At 40.2% G+C, this 27,275-nt stretch overlaps 1 protein-coding gene across 8 annotated transcripts in view; it reads left to right on the top strand.

Moving 5' to 3' along the window:
* Positions 1 to 27,275, top strand: part of OSBPL1A (oxysterol binding protein like 1A) — a 266,965-nt gene that overhangs the window by 224,530 nt on the left and 15,160 nt on the right. For all 8 annotated transcript variants that reach the window (XM_053206295.1, XM_027068657.2, XM_015076139.3 and 5 more), the window contains 4 exons: positions 3,204 to 3,279; positions 20,977 to 21,111; positions 22,081 to 22,178; positions 23,130 to 23,312. In XM_053206295.1, coding sequence (XP_053062270.1) covers positions 3,204 to 3,279; positions 20,977 to 21,111; positions 22,081 to 22,178; positions 23,130 to 23,312 — 492 coding nt within the window. The remainder of the gene's footprint in view (positions 1 to 3,203; positions 3,280 to 20,976; positions 21,112 to 22,080; positions 22,179 to 23,129; positions 23,313 to 27,275) is intronic.

Genomic DNA, 27,275 nt, shown 5'->3' with positions numbered 1-27,275 from the left:
GGGAGAGAAGACGAATGACTCATGGCACCATGATGCTGACATCATTTCCAAATAAAATATATTATTGAAATGAATTTATCTTGCTCTCTTTTTAATATAGCCACTGCAAAATTTAAATTTCTATATGAAGCTTTCGTATTTCTGTGGGAGGTTTCTCAGCTTTGGCATCACTAACATTTGGGGCTGGGTAGTTCTTTGTGTGAGGGCCCATAATGTTCTTTATTGGGTGTTGAGTGACATCCCTGGCCTAGCTGTTCTAGATCAGCTTCCCACCCAGTGCAGGAATGCCTTTCAGGCCATGACAGAAAGGGCTCATTCAGCCTCTGTTTGAAACCTTTACTAATAAGAATCTCTTGTTTCTCGTATTTGGAATGAATTATAAGACCTTTCTATCAGGATCCTATAACTTCTCCCAGTGGTCCTAGTCCTACTTGAGTAGCACAGAATAAACCAAATTGTTTATGAAAGAGATAATGCATGCTAAAAGGCCTTATACATTCTAAAGTTGATTCATCAAATACTTCAACTCCTCCTTTGTGTTAGGCACTGTCATGGGCAACAGGGATACAGCAGTAGATGAAACGTGAGCTCTCCAGAAGCTCTTAGACCATTTTGGGGGAAGTGGTTAATACTTGAGAGCCTACAGTAGTATGTTGTGTGTTGGTCAGTGCTGTGGAGAATACCGAAGCAAGCAAAGGTGCGTAGGGAGTGCTCTTGTTGAGTGGGGCAGGGTGTGGTTATGGGGATGCTGTTGCTCCTGGCCCCGTCCCCTACTGCTCCAAGACCTCTGTCATGCCTACTGTTCCCCAGACCTCCAGTTTCTTTTGTTTGTTCTGGACTGCACATTTCTTTCATCCATTTCTTATAAGAAATGTTTTCCAGACACATTTGCTTAGCCTCTGGTAAGTCTTCCTGAACTCAGGTGTTCAGGTTCCCTTTAAAAGTGGCACATGGATTTGAATCCTGGCTCTGGTCTGATCATTGCAGAGTTGCCCTTTGGGAATGTTCTAGCTGCTGTTCTCCTTTTGGCAATCTGAGATTGCACCTGCCTCTTTGGCAGGAGCATCATGCTCTTGACTCAGATTACGGTCAACAACCCTGAGGTCTTTTACTGTGCTACAGCTTCCACGTTGTGTACTTGTCTTGGAGGCCAGTGTTTCTCTTGATGTTTTTGATCAACTTATTGCACACAGTATGATCTAAGGGAGTTTGCTTTTGCAGTCTTACACAAGAAAACAGCATGGACTTTATGATGGCCTGTTGCCTTTCACAGTCCATTTTAGCTCTGCTTTCTGGTTGGGTTCTGGAATAGATAATGTTGCAGATAATCTGGCCTCCTGATGAATGAATAACTACTACATTTTCCTAAAACAACATAATGAGATAAGTGCATAAAAATGAATGTGCGGTATTCTCAGGTGGGATTCTTGGCTGGCAGTCCTGTAATTTCTAAATCGAAAATTAAAAAAAAAAAAAAAACCTTTGGATGTCTTTTATCGTCTTGTTTCCAGAGTATTTCTTGCTTTTCTTGCTTTTAATCAGAATAGTGATACATACCTGTGCTCTCAGTGTAGGCATTGGTTGGGAGGAATTACAGCCCCTCATTCAGTCTTCACAAAGCGTATTTTAGGCTGAAACTTCCTAGCATCTGTTCCATTTATGGCTGACTTTTTCACAGACAAAAGATAGAAACGTTATGTAGTTGACCCTTGAACAGTTCACCTCCCGGGCAGTCGAAAATCCATGTATAATTTTTGAACCCTCAAAAATTTAACTGCTAATAGCCTACTGTTGACTGGAAGCCTTACCAATAACATAAACAGCCAATTAACACTCATTTTGTATGTCATATGTATTATATACTATCTGTTACAATAAAGTGAGATTTTAGAAAATCATAAGAGAAAATACATTTATGGTACTGTATTAAAAAAAAAAAAAACCATGTAAGTGGACCCATGCAGCTCAAACCAATGTTCAGGGGTCAACTGTACACATCTCTAAAACTGCACTGTGAATGTGCTAATGGTAGATGATGGCTGGGATTCTGTCCCTAGGTTCCATTGTTCATGTTACAGAGATTCATGGTCCTGGATGGTGGAGAATGTGATTTAAATACCATCTGTGGCTACTTATCCAGCAGATTGGTTAGATGAGAAATCTGCCAAATGAGCAGTGTGTGTTTCTAAAAAAGAAAAAGAAGTCAGAAGAATTTCACCGTGGAGGATTTAAAAATATTATTCATTTTAAAACTTTATGTTAACTTCTGTAATTCAAATTAGTTTGTAGAATAAAAGTTCTTTAGAAGATAAATTGTTTTGTTTATGATTTTAATGTTTCAGTTACGTAGGTATATTCTAAGCAGCAATTGCTAAACCCGCATCCCTTGCCATAATCTAAGATAACTGAAAAAAAATGTATTAACGGTTTTAGGAAGTTGGCCTGGCATCTCTGCCCGCTGCCCCCAGTAGTGCTGCCACTGTGATTTTTGGAAGGGGGGGTCAGCTTCTGACCAGCCAGGTCTGGATGCCTGAGCCCTGACATGTGGCTTACCCAGGCCACTCTGCCACTGACATCCACCAGCCTTCTGGCTACCTTGAAACCCCTGCAGAGGCTTTGAAAGTGCTCCTTCTGTAGAGCTTAATTTGCAAGGGGGTTCCTGTCTTATCCAGAGGGGCTAAATTTTGTTCACATCAGTGTCTTTGGTGCTAACATATGAAGCCAGGCCTAAATTTTACTTCGGCTTTATAATTCATTTGCATTTTTCCATTTAGTTTCTTAAAAACCTTTAGGCCCTGTGATGGTGTTTTGTTTACATTATTCAGCAGCTAGAGTAAAATCATGTATGAAGTATCCAGAAGTGGTAGGTGTGTCTAGGACCAAACAACAGAGTCTGCTGTGCTAGCACGTGAAAGGAAGGTGTACCTGTGAGGTGGTGCAGAAAGCTGGGCACCAGCAGGGAGAGCTAGAATCCTGGGATCAGAATGACAGCAAAGGCACAGGGCCAGCGGGTCTGTTGTGACACTTCTCAGGGGCCAGCATAGCAGTGATTGGGGTATAGCTTCTGGCAGACCCTGTTGTACACATTTTTAAGGTGTGTCCATACATGCATGCCTGTGGTGTTCATATTAATGGCAATAGCTTTCCCCTCCTAGTGACAATGGCATTAAAATTAAATGTTTATTTTTCTTTTCTTCTTTCAGAACAAGCCTGCCCTCCCCTATGTTTTCCAGAAATGACTTCAGTATCTGGAGCATCCTAAGAAAATGTATTGGAATGGTAAATTACCTATCAATTTTCTAATATAACATTAAGCAGCCATGTTTCCTTACATATTCTTTGGGAGGGAATCTTAATGTTGGCATAAAAGTAATGTACAACAAAGCTTACGGAAACTTGAGATTCGGAAATTAGGAAAGGTCTTAGGTTTGCCTGACAGAATTTGAACCACTCTTTGTGCCATTTTAATAGGATTTCAGTGTGACTTTTCACTGTTGAGAAAATAGGAAAAGAAAATGCTCTTTTCCTGTTGTCACACCACATTTGTGTTTCCCCATAAAATTACCCAGAAATTCTCTCAGAAAGCAGACTCACCAAAGTGTAGGATATAATTTCATGTGCACTTCTTCATACGAGCTACTTGTTTTGAGCTTTGAATTTTAAGTGTGGCATATTAGATATTTGGAATGTGTGTCTGCTTGGCTGTGTAGGTAGATCTGATTTGGGGGGGAAGGGCAGCACCTGGCAAAATTTGCTAAATTCCATGAAGACTTAAGTTCTTTTTAAAACAATGGTCCACATATTGGGGCGCCTGGGTGGCTGAGTCGGTTGAGTGTCCGGCTTCGGCTCAGGTCATGATCTCACCGTTCGTGAGTTCGAGCCCCACTTCGAGCTCTGTACTGACAGCTCAGAGCCTGGAGCCTGCTTCAGATTCTGTGTCCCGCTCTCTCTCTGCCCCACTCCTGCTTGTGCTGTGTCTCTGTCTTTCAAAAATAAATAAACCTAAAAAAAATTTTTTTAAACAATGGTCCACAGCTCCAACCAGATATCAGTTAGGCTAGAATTCTGAGTAAAGTTCTCTTCATTCTGCTAGCAGAAACTTTGACCAACTAGAATGATGAACAACGTAAAACATGTGAGTCCTGAGCTGCTAAAGAAATCTGCCTGGACATTACTTTTTGTAATGTGACAATTGAACGTGCTCCGGGAACTTCCTGCACCAAGAAGTATAGTCACTTTCCGCTGCTTGCCATCCATGAAACTCATGACATGCCCACTTCGGCATTCTCTAATGTCTGTGTTCTCTGCGTGGGGTTACCTCATCTGAGACTTTCCAAATGGGACCAATGAGCTAATCCCAGAAATAGTCATTTTAAACAAATATTTTCCAATCCTATGTGGAGAGTAACTCAACTAAGGTCTACAGCCGGGTAATGGGATTTATCCCAACTTTTCTGCTTCCTATCTGTGAGACCCTGGGGAACCTGTTATACCTCCTGGAAGGGGTTTTCTACTGGGTAAAGTTAGAATAATTTGTACCTTAGAGGTGTATTTAGAGAGAAATAACATAATTTCTGTAAATTGTCTAAGAAGTCCCTGGTTTAGCATAATGCTCAATTTTATTATTAGCAGCAGTTAATTACACTAAAGAATCAGAGCACCTGCCTCTAATTAAGACTCATCAGGACAAACCAAATGTATATTTTCTTAAGACATTAATTATACATGTTACTGTCTTTGGATCTGAAATTTTCAGGGAAAGAATTAATATTTGTATTCTACAGAGGCAATATTTTTCAAACCCTTAGTAAACATATTTACCACCATGACTTAGTATGCAAATAGGTATATTTGTGTGTTTAAAATTAAAACCAGGGGCGCCTTCGGTGGCTCAGTTGGTTAAGCGTCCAACTCTTGATTTCAGCTCCGATGAGGATCTCATGGTCCTGGGATGGAGCCCTGTGTCAGGCTGCACACTGGGTGTGGAGCCTGCTTGAGATTCTCTTTCTCTCTCTCTGCCCCTCCCCTGCTTGTGTGCACACATGCAGTCTCTCTCTCTCTCAAAAGAAAAATAGTAAAATTAAACCAGTTTCATAAAAGGAATATTCATCCTTACAATAAATGATACTTCCATTTATGTTAAATTAATGCTGATTCCAACTTATTAAATGCATTACATAATCTCTGATGAATGAAACCCTCACTGTAGAATTAATACCACATCTGTCAAAGACTATGTGGTCAACAGAATTTGTATGCAAACTTCAGCTGTGGTTGAGCATTTTGGAACACCATGGAAAATACAGTTTTCTGTTCTCTTGCTTGAATCTGTCTGCTACCATCTTCTGTCTCACAAGTATCAGATTTAGTGGCGGTGTCATGAATTTGTTTAGGCTAGAGGTCTAGTTTATGTCTAAAGCAACCATTCTGTCTAAATGGAGAATATTCTTTTAAAAGATAGGACATAATGTTATGTTGGATCATACCTGTCATACTTTGAAAGATAAACTCTTATTTCTCTAGAAGAATGTTTTCACTTTTTATGGCAGAACTATTTGTATAAATAAACGTTCTCTACTAAATTTATAAGAGGCTAACATTCCTAAAGGGACATTTACTAATGTGGATTGAAGGAATTATCTAGCATTTGGAAATCTTGTAAGCACTGTCATAGGATCCCCTCTCATAGATGATAGAAACAATCGAAAGGTGTAACAGTTGGCTAACAATAGACATTTAAAGTACAGTATATTGTAAAAATAAAGTACAGTGAGTCTTTTTTAAACAGCTTATTTATTTTGAGAAACTACAAGCTGGGGAGGGGCAGAGACATCAGGTGAGAGAGAGAGAGAGAGAGAGAGAATGCCAAGCAGGCCTCATGCTAAGAGCATGGTGCCCATTGTGGGGTTCGATCCCACGAACCGTGATATCATGACCTGAGCCAAAATCAAGAGTTGGACACCTAACCGACTGAGCTACCCAGGCGCCCCAAGTGCAGTGTATCTTGAGAGAAACAAATATCATCATTAGAGTAAGTTTTTAAAAGTAATTTTTGTTATTGACCGCTCCAATATCTGCCTCCTTCCACCCTCCAAAAGAAAATAGTTCAAAACTTAGAAAATGTAATATCTATAATGTTTTTGTACTGAAGTTCAAAACAAAGTCATTTTTAAAAATCCTGCAGTGCGTTTCTGTGATTATTTTTTTCTTTTTCAGATTTTTAAAAGCTTATTTATTTTTGAGAGCGTGTGTGAGCAAGAGAGGGGCAGAGAGAGAGAGGTGGGGGAGAGAGAATCCCAAGCAGGCTCCTCACTGTCAGTGCAGAGCAGAGAGCAGTCAGTGCAGAGCCAATACTAGGCTTAAACCCACAAACCATAAGATCATGACCTGAGCCGAAATCAAGAGTTGGACGCTTAATGGACTGAGCCACCCAGGCGCACCCTACATTTCTATGATTCTGTTACACTGAACAAACACTTGAGGGGCACCTGGCTGGTTGGGTCAGTGGAACGTGCAACTCTTGACCTCGGGGTTATGAGCTCAAGCTCCATGTTGGGTACAAAGATTACTTAAAAATCTTTAAAGAAAAAATAAGTACATGACTTTTATGAACTCATGATAGATGTTGAGTGTAGAGATTACTTAAAAAAATAAAATCTTAAGAAAATACTCAAACACTTCACTTCCTTTCGATGTGGGCAAATCTCCATTGCAAAAGCCATATACATTTCTTTCAGCCAGCTCTTCCCCGTAACTCCACATTCCCAGTTTCTCAACTCTATAATAAGTCTTAAAAGTAGCGGAGGATATTTGGTATGGAACCATAGCTTTTTATGATGTCTCCGTTGACTTGAGAGCATGCCAGAGCAGAGTGGAGAGTGTGAGTGTCCTGCAGGTGAAAACCTCACAAGTCTACACTGAACTGGGGTCCAGTCCCAACTTTTTAAAAACTTCATGCCCCTTGTGATGATTTGGTTGTATTGTATAGCATCATTGTTCAAAATACATGGCTTTGGGGCAACTCGCTGGCTCAGTTGGTAGAGCATGAGACTCATGATCTTGGGGTGTGAGTTTGAGCCCCATACTGGGTATATACCGAGATTACTAAAAACTGAAAAAAAAAAACCCAAAACATAAATACATAGCTTTTCTGAACTCATGACGGATGCTTATCTGCCAGGTGTGGTCTAGGTATAATTTGTCTTGATCAGGAAGGAAAGTCCGAAATCTTCTCCTGACGTTGGCCATACTGGACCTCAGTGCCCTGCAGTGCCATCTCCAGCCGGCTCACTTTGACCCTGTCTTCCATTTCCACATATGTATGCATTTTGCTTTGCTGCTTCTAAAAGAGTATGGATGGAACTGGAGGATATTATGCTAAGTGAAATAAGTTAGAGAAAGACAGATATCCTATGTTTTCATTCATATGTGGAACTTGAGAAACTTAACAGAAGACCATGGGGGAAGGGAAGGGGAAAAAATAGGAATAGAAAGGGAGGGAGGCAAACCATAAGAGACTCTGAAATACAGAGAACAAACTGAAGGGGGGTGGGGGAAGAGGGGAAAATGGGTGATGGGCATTGAGGAGGGCACTTGTCAGGATGAGCACTGGGTGTCGTATGTAAGCGATGAACCATGGGAATCTACCCCCAAAACCAAGAGCACACTGTATACACTGTATGTTAGTCAACTTGACAGTAAATTATATTAAAAAAATAAAAAGAATATGGAGACTTAGATTTCCAAAACTAATGACATCTTTCTTTGTCCTTCTAATCTGTTTTGGACAGGATTATGTTACTAAATGTTGGATTATACTACATGAAATGAATACTTTACATAACTGATATTCAACTCTAAAACTCTCCTGTGATTGAAGCTTTTACAAAACAGATTCCCAGCTCAGAGCTAATACTGATACTGGTTAGTGGTTTGAAACCTTTCTTCCTTATTTCCTTACTCCCATTGTCCTTTTGTTGAAGGGCTCTGATCTCATAATCCCATTGTCCTGCACTTCCCGTTTTTCTTTCTCCTCTTCTCTCTCATCCCTTCAGCATTTCTCAGCGGGACTCACCCAGAGGTTAGGTCCTGGGTGTTCATGCCTAGTGACTTTCAAAACCAGGGCCAGCACCGGGGTGAGGCCCAGAATTTGAGTAGGCAACTGTGCCCAGGGCTTTGCAGGTGCCAACCCTGTGTTCACTAAATATCTTGGAGTCATAGAATATTAGTGTTGGATTGTTATCAGAAATGAGAAAGGTCTGATATATTATAAATATATATGACCTTTTAAAATGAAAATGTGATATTACTGTTAATGATGTCCAGTGGAACCAAATACCATAGAGATTTCAATACAAGAGCAAGCTGTTACTTTAAGAGTTGAAAAGTTTACAGTTCCATTTGCTCCTTTGATTCATTCTTCTTCTCCATATTTCCTACACTTTTTATCTTTTAAGGTCTTTTACTGATTATCACACTTTGCTATCACAAAAATACTTATAAAAATAAAAATCAGACAGTGTATATCCTGTGACCTTAAGACTTTAAGTTTCTTTGCGTCTTGTTATTCTTACAAGTATTAATATGTGAGTTATCAAAATAACAAGCATTACAAAATTTATGAAAATATTAACATAAAGGGTGAAATGTTCATAAAATGGATTTTTTCTGCTGGGTTTAGAGATCTGAGAATGTCACCTATCTATTGCCAGAATGTGATGGACTTTTCAATAACAGTTATGTAATTTTTTAATAGATTCTGGGATTAAAAAACCTTGCTCATATTAGTAGACAGATGGGAGTAGGGATTTGGTGGGGTTTTTGAATCTCGCAATACCGTTCAGTTCTTCAACCCTTTGCCAACTGTGTGCCACAAGTTCAGATAACAATGTATTATCAAAAACATTTTTAAAAAGGAGGTTAGAGTGGGAGAGAGCCAAAGCATAAGAGACTCTTAAAAACTGAGAACAAACTGAGGGTGATGGGGGTGGGAGGGAGGGGAGGGTGGGTGATGGGTATTGAGGAGGTCACCTTTTGGGATGAACACTTGTGTTGTATGGAAACAAATTTGACAATAAACTTCATATATTGAAAAAAAATTTTTTTATGATCCATAAGTTGACAGCTCAATTAGGACTTTCTTCAGTGTTACTGTGAACAAATTTGGAGAAGTCTAACTCGTAGAAGGTCTTCTGAGCCTCCATTGGAGTCGTAGGTGCCTTGGTCTCTGGGAAATGTAGCCAGAGAAGCTTTGCCAGGGCTCTCAACTCTTGGTGCACACGTAGCTCTGTCCTCTTACTCACATGTACATTGCAGTAGTGAGACGGGGATAAGAAAATTGAAGTATTTTTCGCTGAAACACACCTGTATCAGTATAATAATTTTTGATAAAATGCTTTTATCTTACCGTGAGCTTTACAGTTTTTCCCTCAAAACCACAGATCTAGCTCATTCACTTGATGCAGGGTGCCTGCACACAGCCGTAGAGCCGGTCCATACTCGGACACATCCCAGGTCAACTGGATGTCCTGCCAGGAGTGATGGTATTTTAGGGTTCAGATAAACATGTTAGTATATGTCACTGTGACATCTGTCCCATTCTTGAATTCTAAATCTAAGATTGATACAGACTGAGGTAAGATTTGGAGCTTTGCCAAAGCTGGTACATGATAAATACTGACTTGAGAGACGGGGAACAGAAACAGCAAAGTAGTTAAACAAAACCTAGCATCTTTACCACCTTCCTTTCCAGTCTTCTGAAATCAGAATACCCTGGTATGGGAGAAATGGCCAGAAGAGCCCTTTTCTGATGTCAGGTCTTTCCCTTAACTGAAACAGGGAAAGTCATGGGGCCCTCATGCAGGTTATGGCGCCTCAGTTAAAGGGGCCTCACTGATACCAGTACTGTACTTCTACACCTCCCTTCGTTTGGTACCCTAACAAGTTTTACATTTCAGAGTGAGAATACTATACAGTGATTGAGGATGGTGTGAGGTGTCCCCCCACCCCACCCCCGTCACAGAAGAGTAGTTGAGGGCAAGTGGGAGAAGAGAAAGCATGACCTCCAATGCAGGTGTCTGCTCAGACCTTCCCATAATTAGGTAAGAGTGCCTGTGGAGGCTGAGCCTCTGGAAATTGGTTCCCTTAAAGCAGCCCTGCCCACGTAGCTACTAGCCAGTCTTTGTGCACCTTGAGTGAATACAGGGTGAAGACTGAGATCCATCCAGGCGTCAGCCAGTACATCTGTTGTCCTTCCACGTTCCTGTCGTGGTTGTCCAGACTTCGGTTAAATGCCTCCCAACTCTGAAAATACTCCGCTACTAGACAGGAAGAATAGGAAAAGAATATCTTTTTGTTCATCTTTTTCCTTGTAGCTTGTCTTCTGTTTTTCTTTCTGTCTTTTACCATTGGTTTGCACCAAGCTGAGCACAGTATGGTTCAGTTCACACACAAACACATACCCCTTTTCCTGCTCCACAGTTCCTTCATTTCCAAGTGTGTTATCTCCCACTCATTCCCCTGTTGTGTTCCCCTTGGGCAGGTCTGTGAGAGCTGAGGAACAGTGGTGTGACCAACAGCAGAAGGCATAAGGGCGGGAGGCCTTTTTTAAACTGCTCATCCAGATGGTCCCAGGAGTCTTTTGAGTTCTTCGTGCGGCTGCTTTGGGCACAATCAGTGGTATTCGGATAGCAAGAACCTCTCATGCAAGATAAACTAGTAGATAGATGGTAGACATCTTATGGAGGGAGGGGGCTGAGTAGCCCAAGATGTGAAAGAGACCTTTGACCCTCCAAAGCCCTTAAATGTAAGCGGGTTGAATGTTTACATCCTTGGTAGCTGTGGGAGGTGGGGCGGTGGGGGGGGTTGGGGGTGGTGAGGAAGGAGCCAGTGCCAACTTCATCTTGCAGAAGGGACATCCAACAAGCAGAACCAAGGCTGCTTCTAGCACTTGCCCAACACTGAGGAGCCTGGAAACCCATTTAGTGCTTGGGTCCCACTCCTGGGTGAGGACTCTGCCTGCACACTGGCTGCCTGGGCAAACAAGCAGATGAATTTAGCCAGAGACCTAAGTTGAGTTTCTCTCTGTAACCCAGGTCTTAAATATTTGCACAATTGGGTATTACAGTGTAAGAGTTTACAGCTATAAAATATTTTCCATTTTAGCTGGGATCAAACTTGGCTTTGCCTTCAGGTTGTTTATATAGTGCTCCAAAGATGAAGCAAACAGCCTTCTCTCTCTCTCTCTCTCTCTCTCTCTCTCTCTCTCTCTCTCTCTTTCCCTTTCTCAGTTTGTCAGCAGATGAGAAATTGCAATTAAGAGTTTCTTCAGTTTCATCATTGGTTGCTATTAATTTGCATGGATAAATTTAAACTGTGTTTTTAGCTGGGTCACAGGGTGGAACTGCCTGGCATAAATATTTAATTTTTCAGCCGACTGATGCTCCCGGTGATCAGAGTAGCCTAGTTCATGTTTCTTCCTGAAACTTGACCCTCATAATGTGCATTGTTTCTTTTCCTATTATTGGAATCTGCACAGTACTAATTAGTATACGGTATCTAGAGAGTCCACTACCAAACTTTATTATATGGGAAGTAAAAGTGAGGTCACTGTAAAATTCCAAAACGGAATGAAATAGGGTTTCTGTCACTTGAGTTTTCATTACATACCTAGGGAACTGTAGATTTTAACAATTAAAAATTACTGTAATATTATTTTAAAATAATTTTACTAATAGAGGCAATAAAATTAAGTCTATTGCTGTATTTTAAGAGTATAAATACTCCTACTCTTCTCATTCTCAGGGTGAGGCTGTTGTTATGGTGGACTGGATTTATGTATATATGTTCTCCAGGATCTTTTCTTTCCTTTGTATTCCCTCTCTGATATTTGGCCCAGATGTGTGCCTTTTCATTTCTCTGAATGCTTACGTTCTGGGCTAACTAAAAGAAGTAAGAAAGAGTTTAAATTATTCTAGATTACAACATTGGATTTAAAGAAGCTTATTTAGATTAGGAGCTTTTCAAATGATTGGAAATAATCTACCCATTGAATTCATGATAAAACCATGTCCTTTGTGCAGTGGTCTCAGAGTTTACACTACGCCCACTTTCACTGACTCACTAACTCCTATAAAGTCTAGCCAACCAGTGTGAGAGGCCAGTGGCTAGTAGACCCTGGATGGTCCTGTCCTTGCCTGTATATTTTCCCCGGGGGGGGGGGGGTGGGGGCTATATGTGAAGAGGTGCAGCATACCCAGCATTGCTTTAGAGATGAAAGATTAAGCCCCTAGGACACGATTCTCATCTGATCCTCTGTAATTAGGGACAAGCTAAAATGCCCTCACCTCTAGCACATATCCTATTCCCTCAGGGAATATTTTGTAGTCCTTTTAGTACTTTTTTGGGGGGAAAAAATCCAGAATCAAGCTTTGAGGTAAAGTTCTTCATTGCTGTTATGAGTACATCTCATCTTGATGTTGTACACAACGAAGTGAAATGTAGAGATGAAGAATGGCACGGTGTGGGTCACATACTAGTCAAGGACATGACTCAAGTTGTCCCCTCCGTGAATTCCTGTCTTGGTGATTGGATGGAGCAGCCAGCCGGCCAGCAGAGAGAACCTTACCAGGGGGACTGCAGCCATCCCGTCCTGGCTGGGGCTCCAGGGGGAGCAGGGGTCCTTTCCTTCAGTCCCTCACCCTTTAAAGTCAGAGCGCGGAAGCCATGCTGCTTTCTCAATAGCTTTTCTACAGCCCAGGCGACCAGGTGAAGTATCCCAACCTCTGAGGCTCTCTTGCCTCTCTGCATCTGGGAGGACTTGGCACTCTTGCATGCATTCTTAATGGTAATAGCTCACATTTATTGCTCACTTCATGTCTGCCTGGTGCTCTTCTAAGTGCCATAGATGAATTAACCTGATCTTTACAAGCCCTGTGACGTATGCAATGAAATCCCCATCTGAGGAGAGGTGAGGGACTTACTTGTGATGACGCAAGTATTAGGTAGCAAGGGGCCTTCAATCTCAGATCCCATTCCTTTTTGTTTTTCTAATTGTGGTAGAATTCACAGCATAAACTGTACCATCTTCACGATTTGTAAGCATGCAGTTCGGTGGCATCAGTACATTTGCCATGTGCAGCCATCACCACCGTCCACCCAGCCTCTTCATCCTGCAGAACTGACTCTGTACCCATTAAACAGTAACTCCCAGGCCCCTGTCGCAGCTAGCTACCATGCTGCTTTCTGTTCAGAATTCACTCTCTTAGCCACTTCACTGTCCCTGGAGCTTTGGCCTGGACCAACCTGAGCACGTTCTGTCGCTGTTCTTTTTCCCTTATGCTTAGACTTCGCTTTTCTCTCGTACGTTTTATGATGAGCATAATGTCTATGCGTGTGTTCTAAGGCGATCCAGTGTCTGTGGTGCAAGGTTGTTAGCTTCCTTTGGCCAGGCTTGAAAGTATTAGATTTTAAGATAAATCTCTTGTTTTACTCCTGATTAAAAGAGCAATACATGTTCACGTTAGGAAACAGAAAATATGGAAAAGCATAAATAAGGTCGTCAAGATTACCTGCACTACCAACTCCTAGAGACAACAGCTGTTAATTTTTTGGTGCTATGACCTCCTAGTATTTGTTTCTATGTCTATAAAACATCTCTTTAAACATGTGGCTTTGTAGCCTAACAACATTTTGCCACATAAACTATTGTGTATCATTAAAAAGAGGGTTTGAGGGGCGCCTGGGTGGCTCAGTTGGTTGAGCGTCCGACTTCAGCTCAGATCACAATCTCGTGGTCTGTGAGTTCGAGCCCCGTGTTGGGCTCTGGGCTGATGGATCAGAGCCTGGAGCCTGCTTTCGATTCTGTGTCTCCCTCTCTCTCTCTGCCCCTCCCCCGTTCATGCTCTGTCTCTCTCTGTCTCAAAAATAAATAAAACGTTAAAAAAAAATTTAAAAAAGGTTTGACGTCAAGAAGCTTGTATTCCAGTAGAAGGGTCAGCAAAGTCTAGCGTATTGTGATAAATGCCTGTGTAGGCATAAAGTCCGCAGGCATTGGGACTGCAGAGGAGCATGGAGGATAGGGGCACCTGCAGTGTACTCTTCTCTCTCTGGGGTGATGAGGACACAGGCAGAGTATAAGATTTTATCCCTCCCTTCAAGAACCGTATTACTGTAGAGTTAGCGAGATGAGCTGACATAACAGTATGCAATCCAATACACGACCAAAAGCTAAATTGTGAGATATAGATTCTGGTATGCCGGGTGTTGGAGGAAGTGAGAAATCAATGAGAACTAGAACAGCTGAGAAGGAGAGACTTGAGCTGACCCTTCAAATATGGGTAGGATCTGTAAGAGGTAAAGGAAGAGAGCAGGGCATCCTTGGTCAGGACTGGCCCTACCAAGTCTTTTAACTCAGTGCCTAAAACAGTGCCTGGCACCTAGTAGATGATAAATTAATTTTTTTCAGAAGATATTTTGAAAAATTATTTCTAATGTATATTCTATACTGCACATTGGCTGTAGAAGGGATGGGGTTTTTTGATATATAGTTGACAACATTATAAGACATTTAAAGTATATATAAGATGACTGCATATGTTGTGCACTGTGAAAGAATTCCCCTTGAGTTATTTAACACATCAGTCACCTCACATACACACATCTCATCTTACATTGTGTGTGAGAACATTTAAATTCTACTCCCTTAGCAAATTTCAGTTATGGAAAACAGTGTTATCAACTATAGTCACCATGTTATATATTAGGTCTTTCTATCTTACTCGTCTTACAACTAAAAGTTTGTACTCTTTTAACAGTCTCTCCCATATTCACCACCTGCAGCCTCTGGCAACCACCTCCCTACTATGTTTCTATGAGTTTGTTCTTTATTGTGTTGTTATTGTTGATTGTTTCCACATGTAGGTGATACTATGGAATACTTGTCTTTCTCTGTCCGGCTTATTTCACTTAGCATAAGGCCCTCCAGTTTCATCCGTGTTGTCACAAAAGGCAGGATTTTCTTCTTTTGTATGGCCGAATAATACTCCTGGGTGTGTATGTCATTTTCTTGACCCAATGATCACATTTTCTTGATTCATTTATCTGTTGATGGACACTTAGGTTGTTTCCATACTCACTATTCTAAATGCTCTAATGAACATGGGGTGCACATGTTTTTTCAAGTTAGTGTTTTCAAAATAAGCCAGTGAAGAAATGGGCAGAAAACATGAATAGACACTTCTCTAAAGAAGACATCCAGATGGCCAACAGGCACATGAAAAGATGGTCAACATCGCTCCCTCATCAGGGAAATACAAATCAAAACCACACTGAGATACCGCCTCACGCCAGTCAGAGTGGCTAAAATGAACAAATCAGGAGACTATAGATGCTGGAGAGGATGTGGAGAAACGGAAACCCTCTTGCACTGTTGATGGGAATGCAAACTGGTGCAGCCACTCTGGAAAACAGTGTGGAGGTTCCTCAAAAAATTAAAAATAGATCTACCCTATGACCCAGCAATAGCACTGCTAGGAATTTACCCAAGGGATACAGGAGTGCTGATGCATAGGGGCACTTGTACCCCAATGTTTATAGCAGCACTTTCAACAATAGCTATAGAAATTATGGGAAGAGCCTAAATGTCCATCAACTGACAAAAGAAGATGTGGTTTATATATACAATGGAATACTACTAGGCAATGAAAAAATGAAATCTGGCCATTTGTAGCAACGTGGTTGGAACTGGAGAGTGTTATGCTAAGTGAAATAAGTCAGGCAGAGAAAGACAGATATCATATGTTTTCACTCATATGTGGATCCTGAGAAACTCAACAGAAGACCGGGGGGGGGAGGGGAAGGGGGAAAAAAGTTACAGAGAGGGAAGGAGGCAAACCATAAGAGACTCTTAAATACTGAGAACAAACTGAGGGTTGATGGGTAGTGGAGGGGAGGGGAAAGTGGGTGATGGGCATTGAGGAGGGCACCTGTTGGGATGAGCACTGGGTGTTGTATGGAAACCAATTTGACAATAAATTTCATTAAAAAAAAAAGTCTTTTCATTTCTTTGGGTAAATATCCAGAAGTGGAACTGCTGAATCATAGGGCAGGTCTGTTTTTAATTTCTTAAGAAATGTCCATTGTGCTTTGCACAGTGTCTGTACCACTTTACATCCCCCCAGTGGTGTATAAGGGCTCCCTTTTCTCCACATTATTGCCAGCCATTCATCTCTTATATAAAAGCCATCCTAACAGGTGGGAGGTGATAATCTCATTGTAGTTTTGATTGGCATTTCCCTGATGATTAGTGGTATTGGGCACCTTTACCTATTGGCCATTTGGATGTCATCTTTGAAAAAACATCTACTCATTTCCTGTGCCCATTTTTTAATCTTTTTTGTTTCTATTAAGTTGTAAGAGTTTTTTTAATATGTATCTTGGATCCTACCCTCTTATCAGATACGTGATTTGCAAATATTTTCTCCCATCCTATAGGTTGCTATTTTCATTTTGTTGATGGTTTTCTTTGCTGTGCAGAAGGTTTTCCGTTTGATATGGTCCCAGATGTTTGTTTTTGCCTGTTACTTTTGCTTTTGATGTCAGATTAAAAAAAAAAATCATTACAAGACCTATGATGATCTTACCCCTTGTGTTTTCATCTAGGGGTTATATGGTTACAGTTCTTACATTTAAATCTTTAATCTGTATTGAGTTGATTATTGTGAATGGTGTAAGACAGCGGTCTAGCATCATTCTTTTGTATATGGCTGTCCAGTTTTCCTAGCAACATCTATTGAGGAAACTGTCCTTTCCCCCCATTGTATGTTCTTGGCTCCTTTGTCAGAAATTACCCAGATATGTGTGGGTTTATTTCTGGGCTCTCTGTTCCATTTACCTGTGTGGCCAGGTTTGTGCCAGTACCATACTGTGTCAATTACTATAGCTTTGTGATACTGTTTGAAATCAGGAAGCGTGATGTTAGCTGTGGGCTTGTCATATATGGACTTTATTAGGTTGAGGTATGTTCCCACTTTACCCACTTTGTTAAGAGCTTTATCATGGAAGGATGGTGAATTTTGTTACATGTATTTTTTTTTTTTTTTGCATCTAGTGAGGTGATCATACGATTTTAATCATTCATTTTGTTAATGTGGTGTATCACATTTATTGATTTGTGGTGTTGAACCATCCTGTATCCTTGGAGTGTATCCACTTGATCAAGTGTATACACTTGATCATGGTGTATATGATCCTTTTAAGGTACTTTTGAATTTGGTCTGCTAATACTTTGTTTGAGGTACTTTGCATCCATGCTCATCAGATGCACATTCATTGTAGTGTCCTTGCCTGGTTTCAGGATCAGGTTAATGCTAACTTCACAAAATGTATTTGGAAGTGTTCCCTCTACTATTTTTTGAAGGAGTCAGAGAAGTACATTCTGGCAGAATTTACCAGTGAAGCCATGTGATCCTGGACTTTTGTTTGTTGGCAGACTTTTGATTACTGTTTCAGTCTCCTTATTGATAATTTGTCCAGATTTTCTCCTTTTTCATGATTTCATTCTGTAGGGTATGTATTTCTAGGAATTCATCCATTTCTTCTAAGATTTCCAATTTGTTAGTATGTAATTGCTCGTAGTAGTTTATGAGCCTTTGCAGTTTTTCCGTGTATTTTTTTTAATTGAACTGTAGTTGATATACAATGTTACACTGGTTGCAGGTGTACAGCGTGGTGATTCAACGAGTCTACACATTATGCTGTGCTCACCACAAGTGTGGCTACCACCTCTCACCACACATTACATATGTTACATTGCTTACCTTCCCTGTGCTGTACCTTTTTCCCCATGACTTACTTATTTCATAGCTGGAAGCCTCTGTCTCCCACTCTCCTTCACCCATTTTGCCCATATGATCCTCTGTATTTTTATGGTATCAATTATGTCTTTCCTTTTATTTATTATTTTATTTGAATTCTTTTTTCTGTTGGCTTTTTAGTCTCTATTTCATTTATTTCCCTTCTGATCTTTGTTACATCCTTTTTTCTAGTACCTTTGGCCTTAGTTTGTTCTTTTTCTATCTCCTTTAGGTGTAAGGTTAGATTGTTTATTTGAGATTTTTCTTGCTGCTTGAGGTAGTCCTCTATTGCTGTAAACCTCCCTCCTAGAATTGCTTTTGCTGCATCCCATCAGCTTTGGCATGTTGTATTTCCATTTTCATTTGTCTCAAGATATTTCTTGATTTTCCCTCTGAATTTGGTTCTTTGACTGATTGGTTATTCAGTAGTATGTTTTAAATCTCACATAGTTGTGAATTTATGTGGTTTTTTTGTTACAATTAATTTTTTTCTTCTTCTTAAAGTTTTACTTGTTTAAGTAGTCTCTACAGCCCAAGTGGGGCTCAAACCCTTGACCCCTAGATTGAAGTGCATGCTCTTCCAACTGAGCCGGCCAGGCACCCCTCTTGTAATTCATTTCTAATTTCATACTCTTTTGGCTCAAAAAGTTGCTTGATATCAATTGAATCTTCTTAAATTTATTAAGACTGGTTTGTGCCTAATGTATAATCTGTCCTGGAGAATGTTTTTTGGGCATTTGAGAAGAGTATGTATTTTGCTGCTGTTCAGTGGAATGTTCTGTAGATGTCTGTGGGGTCTGTCTGGCCTAACATGTCATTTAAGTCCATTGTTTCTTTTTTGATCATCTGTCTAGGTGATCTGTCCGTTGCACGTAGAGTATTGAAATCCCCTACGTCTAACGTATTGCTGTGTAATTACATAGCAGTATATCCCAAATAGTTGATGGTGCTTCGTTTCTGGGTAAAGGAGCATTTTCATTTTTACTTCAAGAGTTATGTATTCCTCTATGATTTTTTTTTAATGTTTACTTATTTTGAGAGAGAGAGAGAGTGTGCAAGTGGGGAAGGGGCAGAGAGAGGGAGACATAGAATCCAAAGCAGACTCCAGGCTCTGAGCTGTCAGCACAGAGCCCAACATGGGGCTTGAACTCATGAGCCATGAGATCATGACCTGAGCCGAAGTCAGATGCTCAACTGACTGAGCCACCCAGGCACCCTTGTGTTTTGTTTTGTTTTGTTTTGTTTTGTTTTGTTTCTTTAAAGAAAGAAAACAAAGAAGGTATTTTAAAATTTTTTTTTTAACGTTTATTTTTGAGACAGAGACAAAGCATGAACGGGGGAGGGTCAGAGAGAGGGAGACACAGAATCTGAAACAGGCTCCAGGCTCTGAGCTGTCAGCACAGAGCCCGGCGCGGGGCTCAAACTCACGGACCATGACCTGAGCCGAAGTCAACCGCTTAACAGGCGCCCCAAGGAAGGTGTTTTGTTTTGTTTTTTTTTTTTAATCTTTATTTATTTTTGAGACCGAGAGAGACAGAGCATGAACGGGGGAGGGTTAGAGAGAGGAAGACACAGAATCTGAAACAGGCTCCAGGCTCTGAGCTGTCAGCGCAGAGCCTGACGCGGAGCTCGAACTCATGGACCGCAAGATCATGACCTGAGCTGAAGTCGGCCGCTTAACCGACTGAGCCACCCAGGCGCCCCAGAAAGGTATTTAAAATAGAAGGAAGAGAGCTTGAGACATCTCATTGGAGATAAACATTGGTAGTCCCAGTTTTCTGACGTGGGCCCCATCAGGGAATTTCTGGACTTACTGAGATCTCCAGACGTATATAGCGCAGTTTTCTTTTCTTTATCTCTTTCTGTGTTCGTATTCTCCCTTGTCTCCCCAGTGAGACAGCAATAGACTTCCCACTTCTGTTAATTAGGTTGAGCTGTTACATGTCTGTCTGTTCTGCGATACTTTATGGTAACGAATGAGCTTAATGTTTCTAATGCACTCTAGTTGTAGTCTTGTGAAAGTTATATTACTTTTAATTGTATGGATTAGTAAGAACGTGGATATTGAGGAGGGGAAAGTCAGCTAAGGCAGGTGGCATTCAACTTGGATGGCACCTTGGGAATGTTCACCTGGCCTGTAGCTTTAGTCAGTAAAATTTATGAAAGACCTGATTTCCAAAGGAAACATAACTAATGGTAGGTGAAGGGTTGAGAAGATCATCTGAATATCCTAGAGAATACCAAGATAAGTATGTTACGTAATGAATTTTTTAAAGACCTAACGATGCTGTTGTTTGCTGGCAGGATAGGGTATACAGGGTTGAAACTTCAAGTCAGAGACCACCCCCCTCCCTCCCCCCCGCCCAATCATTACATTATTTTTGGAAGTCTACTGTGATTGTGTCATTCTAGCAGACAGAATTTAAAGCCTATTCTGTAATGTGTACAATAGCCTTCTAGTACCTAGTCCACAAAGTAGAGTAGATTTGCACGCTCAGGAAACCTCAATGTTGTTCAAAAACAGCCTGAAATTTCTTTCAGCTTTGATCATTAGCTCACTATGAAGATTTTTGGTTTTGGGGGCCCCATCATCTTTGTATCCCATTTCCTAATTTTTTTTACGTTTATTTATTTTGAGAGAGAGAGGGAGAGAACATGAGCAGGGGTGGGGTGCAGGGAGAGAGAATCCTAAGCAGGCTCTGTGCTCTCAGCGCAGAGCCTAATGCAGGGCTCAGTCTCCCTGTGAGATCATGACCTGAGCCAAAATCAAGCGTCAGATGCTTAACAGACTGAGCCGCCCAGACGCCCCCCATTTCCTAATTCTCATCTAAGGCAGATTTATTAATAGTTGTTATCTAATGCTCACCAGATCATGAGCTCCTTGAAGAGAAGGAGAATGTGTGGGGAGTGTTTATATTTCCTTCGAGGCCTAGAACAATATACTCCATATTGCCCTCTGGGAAAGATTTGTGAAAGTGAACTGATGCTAATTCAGTTTCATGGGCTGCAATTTTCCGTTACTTCCTTCCCAGGAGACATGTGAGGTAAAGATACCAGCAGGTAAGTTTGTCATATATATTGTCATGTGTATTGACATCACCATTTCCATTTTCTTGTTAAATAGGAACTATCCAAGATCACCATGCCAGTTATATTTAATGAGCCTTTGAGCTTCCTACAACGACTCACTGAATATATGGAACATACATACCTCATCCACAAGGCCAGTTCATTTTCTGATTCTGTGGAAAGGATGCAGGTACGTGTCAAGCACTGAAAGGGTTTAAATCTCAGAGACTTCTCTGCCACCTCCACCCCCGAAACATACACAAAATTCATGTTCAATCCAGCGTGAGATTGGGAAATGTTATTAAAACTTAGAATATTTGGAGTGTCCTCTGTGTTCCTTCCCCTGCCATCCTCTGGCCAGAGTGCCACCACAGTGGGAAGACGAGTGACAATTGGAAGAGAAGCAGAAGGTGGTCCATAACCAAATCGGATGTTGGTGAGCTGTTTCTGAGTCTTCATTTTAGAAAGTAATGTGTTGGGAGAAACAGCTCAACTTTTCTTCTTTCACACTTTCTTAGAGTATTTCCGAGAAGGAGTGAACACACACATACATACACAAATATGTATATTTATGCTTATGTGTGTAATTAACTTACACACTATTCTAGATTAAAACAAAAGATAAGAAGGAATTGCACTTTGTAATTTTGTTTTGGATAGAAGATGCTTACATGATGTGTACAGATGGATTAGTTACAGGCAGAGCAGAATAGACACATTGTTCTCCAGACAAAGCAATAGCATTCTAAACGGAATCTTTCTGTTCTTTCATTTATATAAATCAGCTTTTCCCAACCTCCTGGGACTTAATACCAATTTGTTTAGTTTTATCTCTTTTTCCCTATCCTCAAATTGTACTTTTAGAAATTTTAAGGGAATTAAAAGTAATTTGGGGTTTGAGGGTTTTTTAAGTTCTTGAGTGAATTTGTAGCACTCAGGGTGTTACAAAAACCATAGCTCAGAATGACTATAGCAGAGACTCAGTATTTTTCATTTTGAATACACACACTTGCATATTAAGTTGCTAGAGATATATTAAAAATCCAAAGTAATTAAACTCCTCAAAATAATTTTGTAATTATTATCTTCAAGATTTCAGTTCCTTAAAGAATGGGGAGCAAGTGAGGCTATCTTTAACTTCTAATGCTGTGTTCCACAGTGTGTAGCTGCATTTGCTGTATCTGCTGTTGCTTCTCAGTGGGAACGCACTGGAAAGCCTTTCAACCCGCTTCTGGGAGAGACTTACGAATTAGTTCGGTAAAGATCTTTCCTTCACTCTTTGAGATGGGTAGTTGACTTTGTGTGATACATGTAGCTTTTTAGGTGAAGAGGAAAAAAACATATATATTTTTTTAACATTACCAACATTTGCATTCCTGGAGCAAGTTAACAATTTTGATGTTTGTTTCTCTTTTAGAGACTCTGTCAGAAATGTGGAAACATGCATAAAATGCACCATTATAAGAAGTAATTAAGCGATTTCAATATTACTGATCATGTGGGATTATTCTTTTCTCCTTACATAGATCATGTGATTGGAATTTTTTTAATACCCATATCAAATATAGTAACATAAATGTGTACTGTTGGCATAAAGGCAATGACACATCTATAGATGCACTTCTGTTTGCCTGTTTCTTGATCCACAATTAAGGAATTCATTTGGCTTTAGTTTTTCTGAATCTTCCCTTTTTGTACAAGTTTGGATACTATTTTTTTTTTAATTTAATTTCTTTTTAATGTTCATTGGTTTTTGAGAGAGAGGATTGAGCCGGGGGAGGGGCAGAGAGAGAGGGAGACACAGATCTGAAGTGGGCACCAGGCTCTGAGCTGTCAGCACAGAGCCTGACGTGGGGCTCGAATCCACAAACCACATGATCATGCCCCGAGCTGAAATTGGACGCTCAACTAACTGAGCCACCCAGGCGCCCCAATAGCATGTATTTTCTAAACGTTTGGAAGGGTGGGGACACATTAGATTCCTCTATCCTAGTATCAGCGGAAGAAGTTTAAATTTACATGGCTCATATTGGCAATTCATGCAAGTCACCCAAATTCATGTGTGTGTTCTTTAATATTTTCAAGTAGCTAGAATCTGCTGCTTTAATACTTTTACATTGCCTTTTGACTGAAACGAAAGTGATGTACACGTTACATGATAAGAGTTAATTACAGTGTTGCTTTTTTTTTTTCTTTTTAAATCTCAAGAGATGACCTTGGTTTCAGACTCATCTCGGAGCAGGTCAGCCATCACCCACCCATTAGTGCATTTCATGCTGAAGGATTAAACAACGATTTCATCTTTCATGGCTCGATCTACCCCAAACTGAAGTTCTGGGGCAAGAGTGTAGAAGCAGAACCCAAAGGAACCATCACTTTGGAGCTCCTTGAGTGAGTTGGAATCAAGCCATTAAACTCTTTTCATGTCTGTCTACACTTACCCACAGACCTGACAGTGTTGTTCTAAAGTTGGAGAAAAAGAAACAGCTTATAAACAGTGTAAATTATCCACTTTCTGTAAAAGAATTGAGAAACAGGGCAATAGCCGTTGTTTTTCAATATAGGTATATATAAAAAGTTTAAGTTAATGTTTGGATCTATTTTAAGATAGAATGGAATCAATTATTCCATGGTAGTGCTTAAGGAAGATGCTTTCTGTACATCATGGTGATGTTTTCTTTATCCATCTTTCAAAATGAATAGATAAAGAAAATGTGGAATATATATACAATGGAATACTACTCAGCGTTGTTGCCACTTGCAACAACGTGGATGGAACTAGACTGTATTATGCTAGGTGAAATAAGTCAAAGACAGGTGTCATATGATTTCAATCATATGTGGAATTTAAGAAACAAAACAGATAAACGGGGAAAGGAAGGAAAAATACAATAAAAACACAGAGGGAGGCAAACCATAAGAGACTCTTAAATACAGAGGACAAACTGAGGGTTACTGAAGGGGAGGTGGGTGGGGGGATGGGTTAAATGGGTGACAGGCATAAAGGAGGACACCTGTTGGGATGAGCACTGGGTGTCATGTGTAAGAGATGCATCACTGTGTTCTACTCCTGAAACCAAGACTACAGTGTATGTTAACTAACTTGAATTCAAATTAAAAAAAAAAAAAAAAATCAGTGTTCAAAAAAAAAATTCACTTTGAGAAATATGGAAATAATAATTGTGTGGCCCATCTTAGACATTAAGTAAATTTGAAAGTTCTCTTCTTTTGCAATAGAAAAAAAAAAGATTAGCGTGGAATATCTTTCCATTTATTTGTGTCTTCCCATTTCTTTCATTAATGTCTTGTAGTTTTCAATGTACAGGTCTTTCACTTCTTAGCTAAATTTATTCCTAGGTCTTTTATTCTTTTTGATTTAGTTATAAATGGGATTATTTTCTTAATTCTGTGCTCACATATTATAAGAATTAATACTGTTAATATATCCATACTACCCAAAGCAATCCACAGATTCCATGTAAATCCTATCAAAATTCCAGTGACATTTTTCACAGAAACAGAACAATTTTTCTAAGTGTATATTTATTTATTTTTGAGAGAAAGAGATCACAAGCTGGGGAGGGGCAGAGAGAGAGAGGGAGATGCAGAATCTGAAGCAGGCTCCAGACTCTGAGCTGTCAGCACAGAGCCCAATGCAGGGCTCGAACCCACAAACCGTGATATCATGACCTGAGCTGAAGTTGGACTCTCAACCAACTGAGCCACCCAGACGCCCCTAGAACAAACAGTTTTAGAATTGGTGTGGAACCATAAAAGATCCAGAAGAGCCAAAGCAGTCTTGAGAAAGAAAAACAAAGCTGGAGGCATCACACTTCTTGATTTCAAACTATTTTACAAAGCTATAGTAATTAAAACAGTGTAGTATTGGCATAAAAACATAAAGATAAGACGGATGGAACAGAACAGCCCAGAAATAAATCTATGCCTATATATATGGCCAGTTTATGAAAAAGGAAGCAAGAATATACAATGAGGAAAGGACAGTGTCTTCAGTAAATGATGTTGGGAAAGCTGGACAGCCACATGCAGAAGAATGAAACTGGACAGTTTCTTATACAAGTTAACTCAAAATGGATCAAAGACTTGAATATAAGTCTATAAACTCCCTAGAAGAAAACATAAGTGATGAGGTCCTTGACATCGGTCTTGCTGAAGACTTTTTCAATCTAACATCAAAAGAAAAAGCAAAAAAAAAAAAAAAAAAAAAAGTGGGACTACATCAACCAAAAAACTTCTGCACAGCAAAGGAAACCATCAACAAAATGAAAAAGCAACCTACAGAATGGAAGAAAGTATTAGCAAATTATATATATCTGATAAGGGGTTAACATCCAAAATATATAAAGAACTCCTACAACTCAATGGCAAAACAAACAATTTGATTTAAAAATGGGCAGAGTGGACCTGAGTAGATATTTTTCCAAAGAACACACAGAGTTGGCCAACACGTACATGAAAAAATGCTCTGCACCAGTAATCATTAGGGAAATGCAAATCAAAACCATAGTGAGATACTGTTCCACACCTATTAGAATGACTAGTGTCAAAAAGACTAAAAATAACAAGTGTTGGTGAAGATGTGGGGAAAGGGGAACCCTTGTACACTGTTGGTGTGAATACAAACTTGTACAGCCATTCTGGAAAATAGTATGGAGATTCCTCAAATTAAAAACAGAACTACCACATTATCCAGCAATTCTACTTCTGGATATTTACCGAAGAAAATGAAGTGCCTATATGGAAGTGTCCATCCATGGATTAATAAAATGTGGGGTGTATATGTGTGTATATACACCATATACAACACAATGGAGTATCAGCCATAAAAATAAATGAAATCTTGCCATTTGCACAACATGGATGGACTTTGAGGGCATTATGCTAAGTGAAATAAGTCAAAGACAAATACTATATGAGCTCTGTTACATGTGGAAATAAGTAAGTAAATAAATAAAAATTTACAATAACAACAAAAAAAAAAGCTCTGGGGTACCTGGGTAGCTCAGTCAGTTGAGTGTCTGACTCTTGATTTTGGCTCGGGTCATGATCTCACAGCGTGTGAGATCAAGCCCTGAGTCACACTCTGTGCTGACTTCACAGAGTCTGCTTGGGATTCTCTCTGCCTCTCCCCAGAAAATGCTTGCATTCTCCCTCTCCCTCCCTCCCTCCGTCCGTCTCTCTCAAAAATAATAAACGTTAAAAAAAAAAAAACAAGCTCATACATACAGAAAGCAAATTGGTGGCTACCAATGGTACAAAGTAGGAGATGAAAGAAATGGGTGAACTATTTTTGTTTTTCACTTAAATAAATTGAATAAATTTTTAAAAGAAAGAAGTTAGATTTAAATTCAAAGGTGGTTCCTCTTTTAGTTAAAATGGAATGAGCACCCTATAGTCTTATCTTTTCTACTGATTTTAACTGGTCAGAAGACATAAAGCAACTATCTGAGGACTCTGAAGAGTAAAGAATCACAGACTGGGGAGAGAAATAAGAACCTGAAGACCAATATGGCAGGTTCCTGGTTTTATTCACTCTACCCAACCACTGTCGCCTGGCTTACAGTCAGAGCAGCTCAGACCTTAGAACCAGACAGTGGAGGCAGACAGAAACAGTTTCAGAAGAAGCCATCTGTTTCTGGTTAGAACAACTAAAAAGAGGCCTTTGCAGGATGTAGAAAGGAGGGAAAATCCTTTTTAGTTTTCTCTCCCAGCCTTGCCCCAGAGCAAGCTCCAGGTCCCACAGCTACATTCCTGGAGTGGCAGCAGCAGCCACAGAAGTACCTAAATCTCGGGAAAGGTCCTCCTTGGCCAGAGGAACTGGATAAAGGCCAAACAGAGCGAGGAGAATCCCTGTTACTTTTTCTCTTTCTTTTCTCTTTGCCCCAGAGGAAGACTCACTTGTGGGAAATGCAAGACAGAGCAGGAACGCTTTAAAACCCCAGCTTGCTAGGCAAAGGCCAGAGGAAAGACTCCTCTGGTATCTACAGGTATGGAGGGAGGAGGGAGATCAAGAAAGGGATCCCATTAAGCAGTGTATGAGTTCCAGGACCCGAAGTGGCACACCAAAGGCCTTTAGATCTGAACTGCTGTGTGGATCAGTGCCCAGGTCCCCAACTGGCTATTGAGGGGAAATAATAGATCTGAATAGCACTACAAAGGTTACAAAATTAAACTGACACCACAATCAAAGGCAACAGAAACGGGGTTGGGACTTGTGACCTGAAATTATGTTAACAGTACAAAAAAAAATCAGTATTCTCTGGAACATTTTAAGGGTGCCCAGGATCGCCTATTATTAAAATGTCTAGAATACAATTCCAAAATCATTCGACC

Source organism: Acinonyx jubatus, chromosome D3, assembly GCF_027475565.1.
Source record: "Acinonyx jubatus isolate Ajub_Pintada_27869175 chromosome D3, VMU_Ajub_asm_v1.0, whole genome shotgun sequence".
Lineage (NCBI taxonomy): Eukaryota > Metazoa > Chordata > Mammalia > Carnivora > Felidae > Acinonyx > Acinonyx jubatus.
The sequence above is the reverse complement of the archived record's forward strand: the minus strand, read 5'-3'. Positions and strand labels throughout refer to the sequence as shown.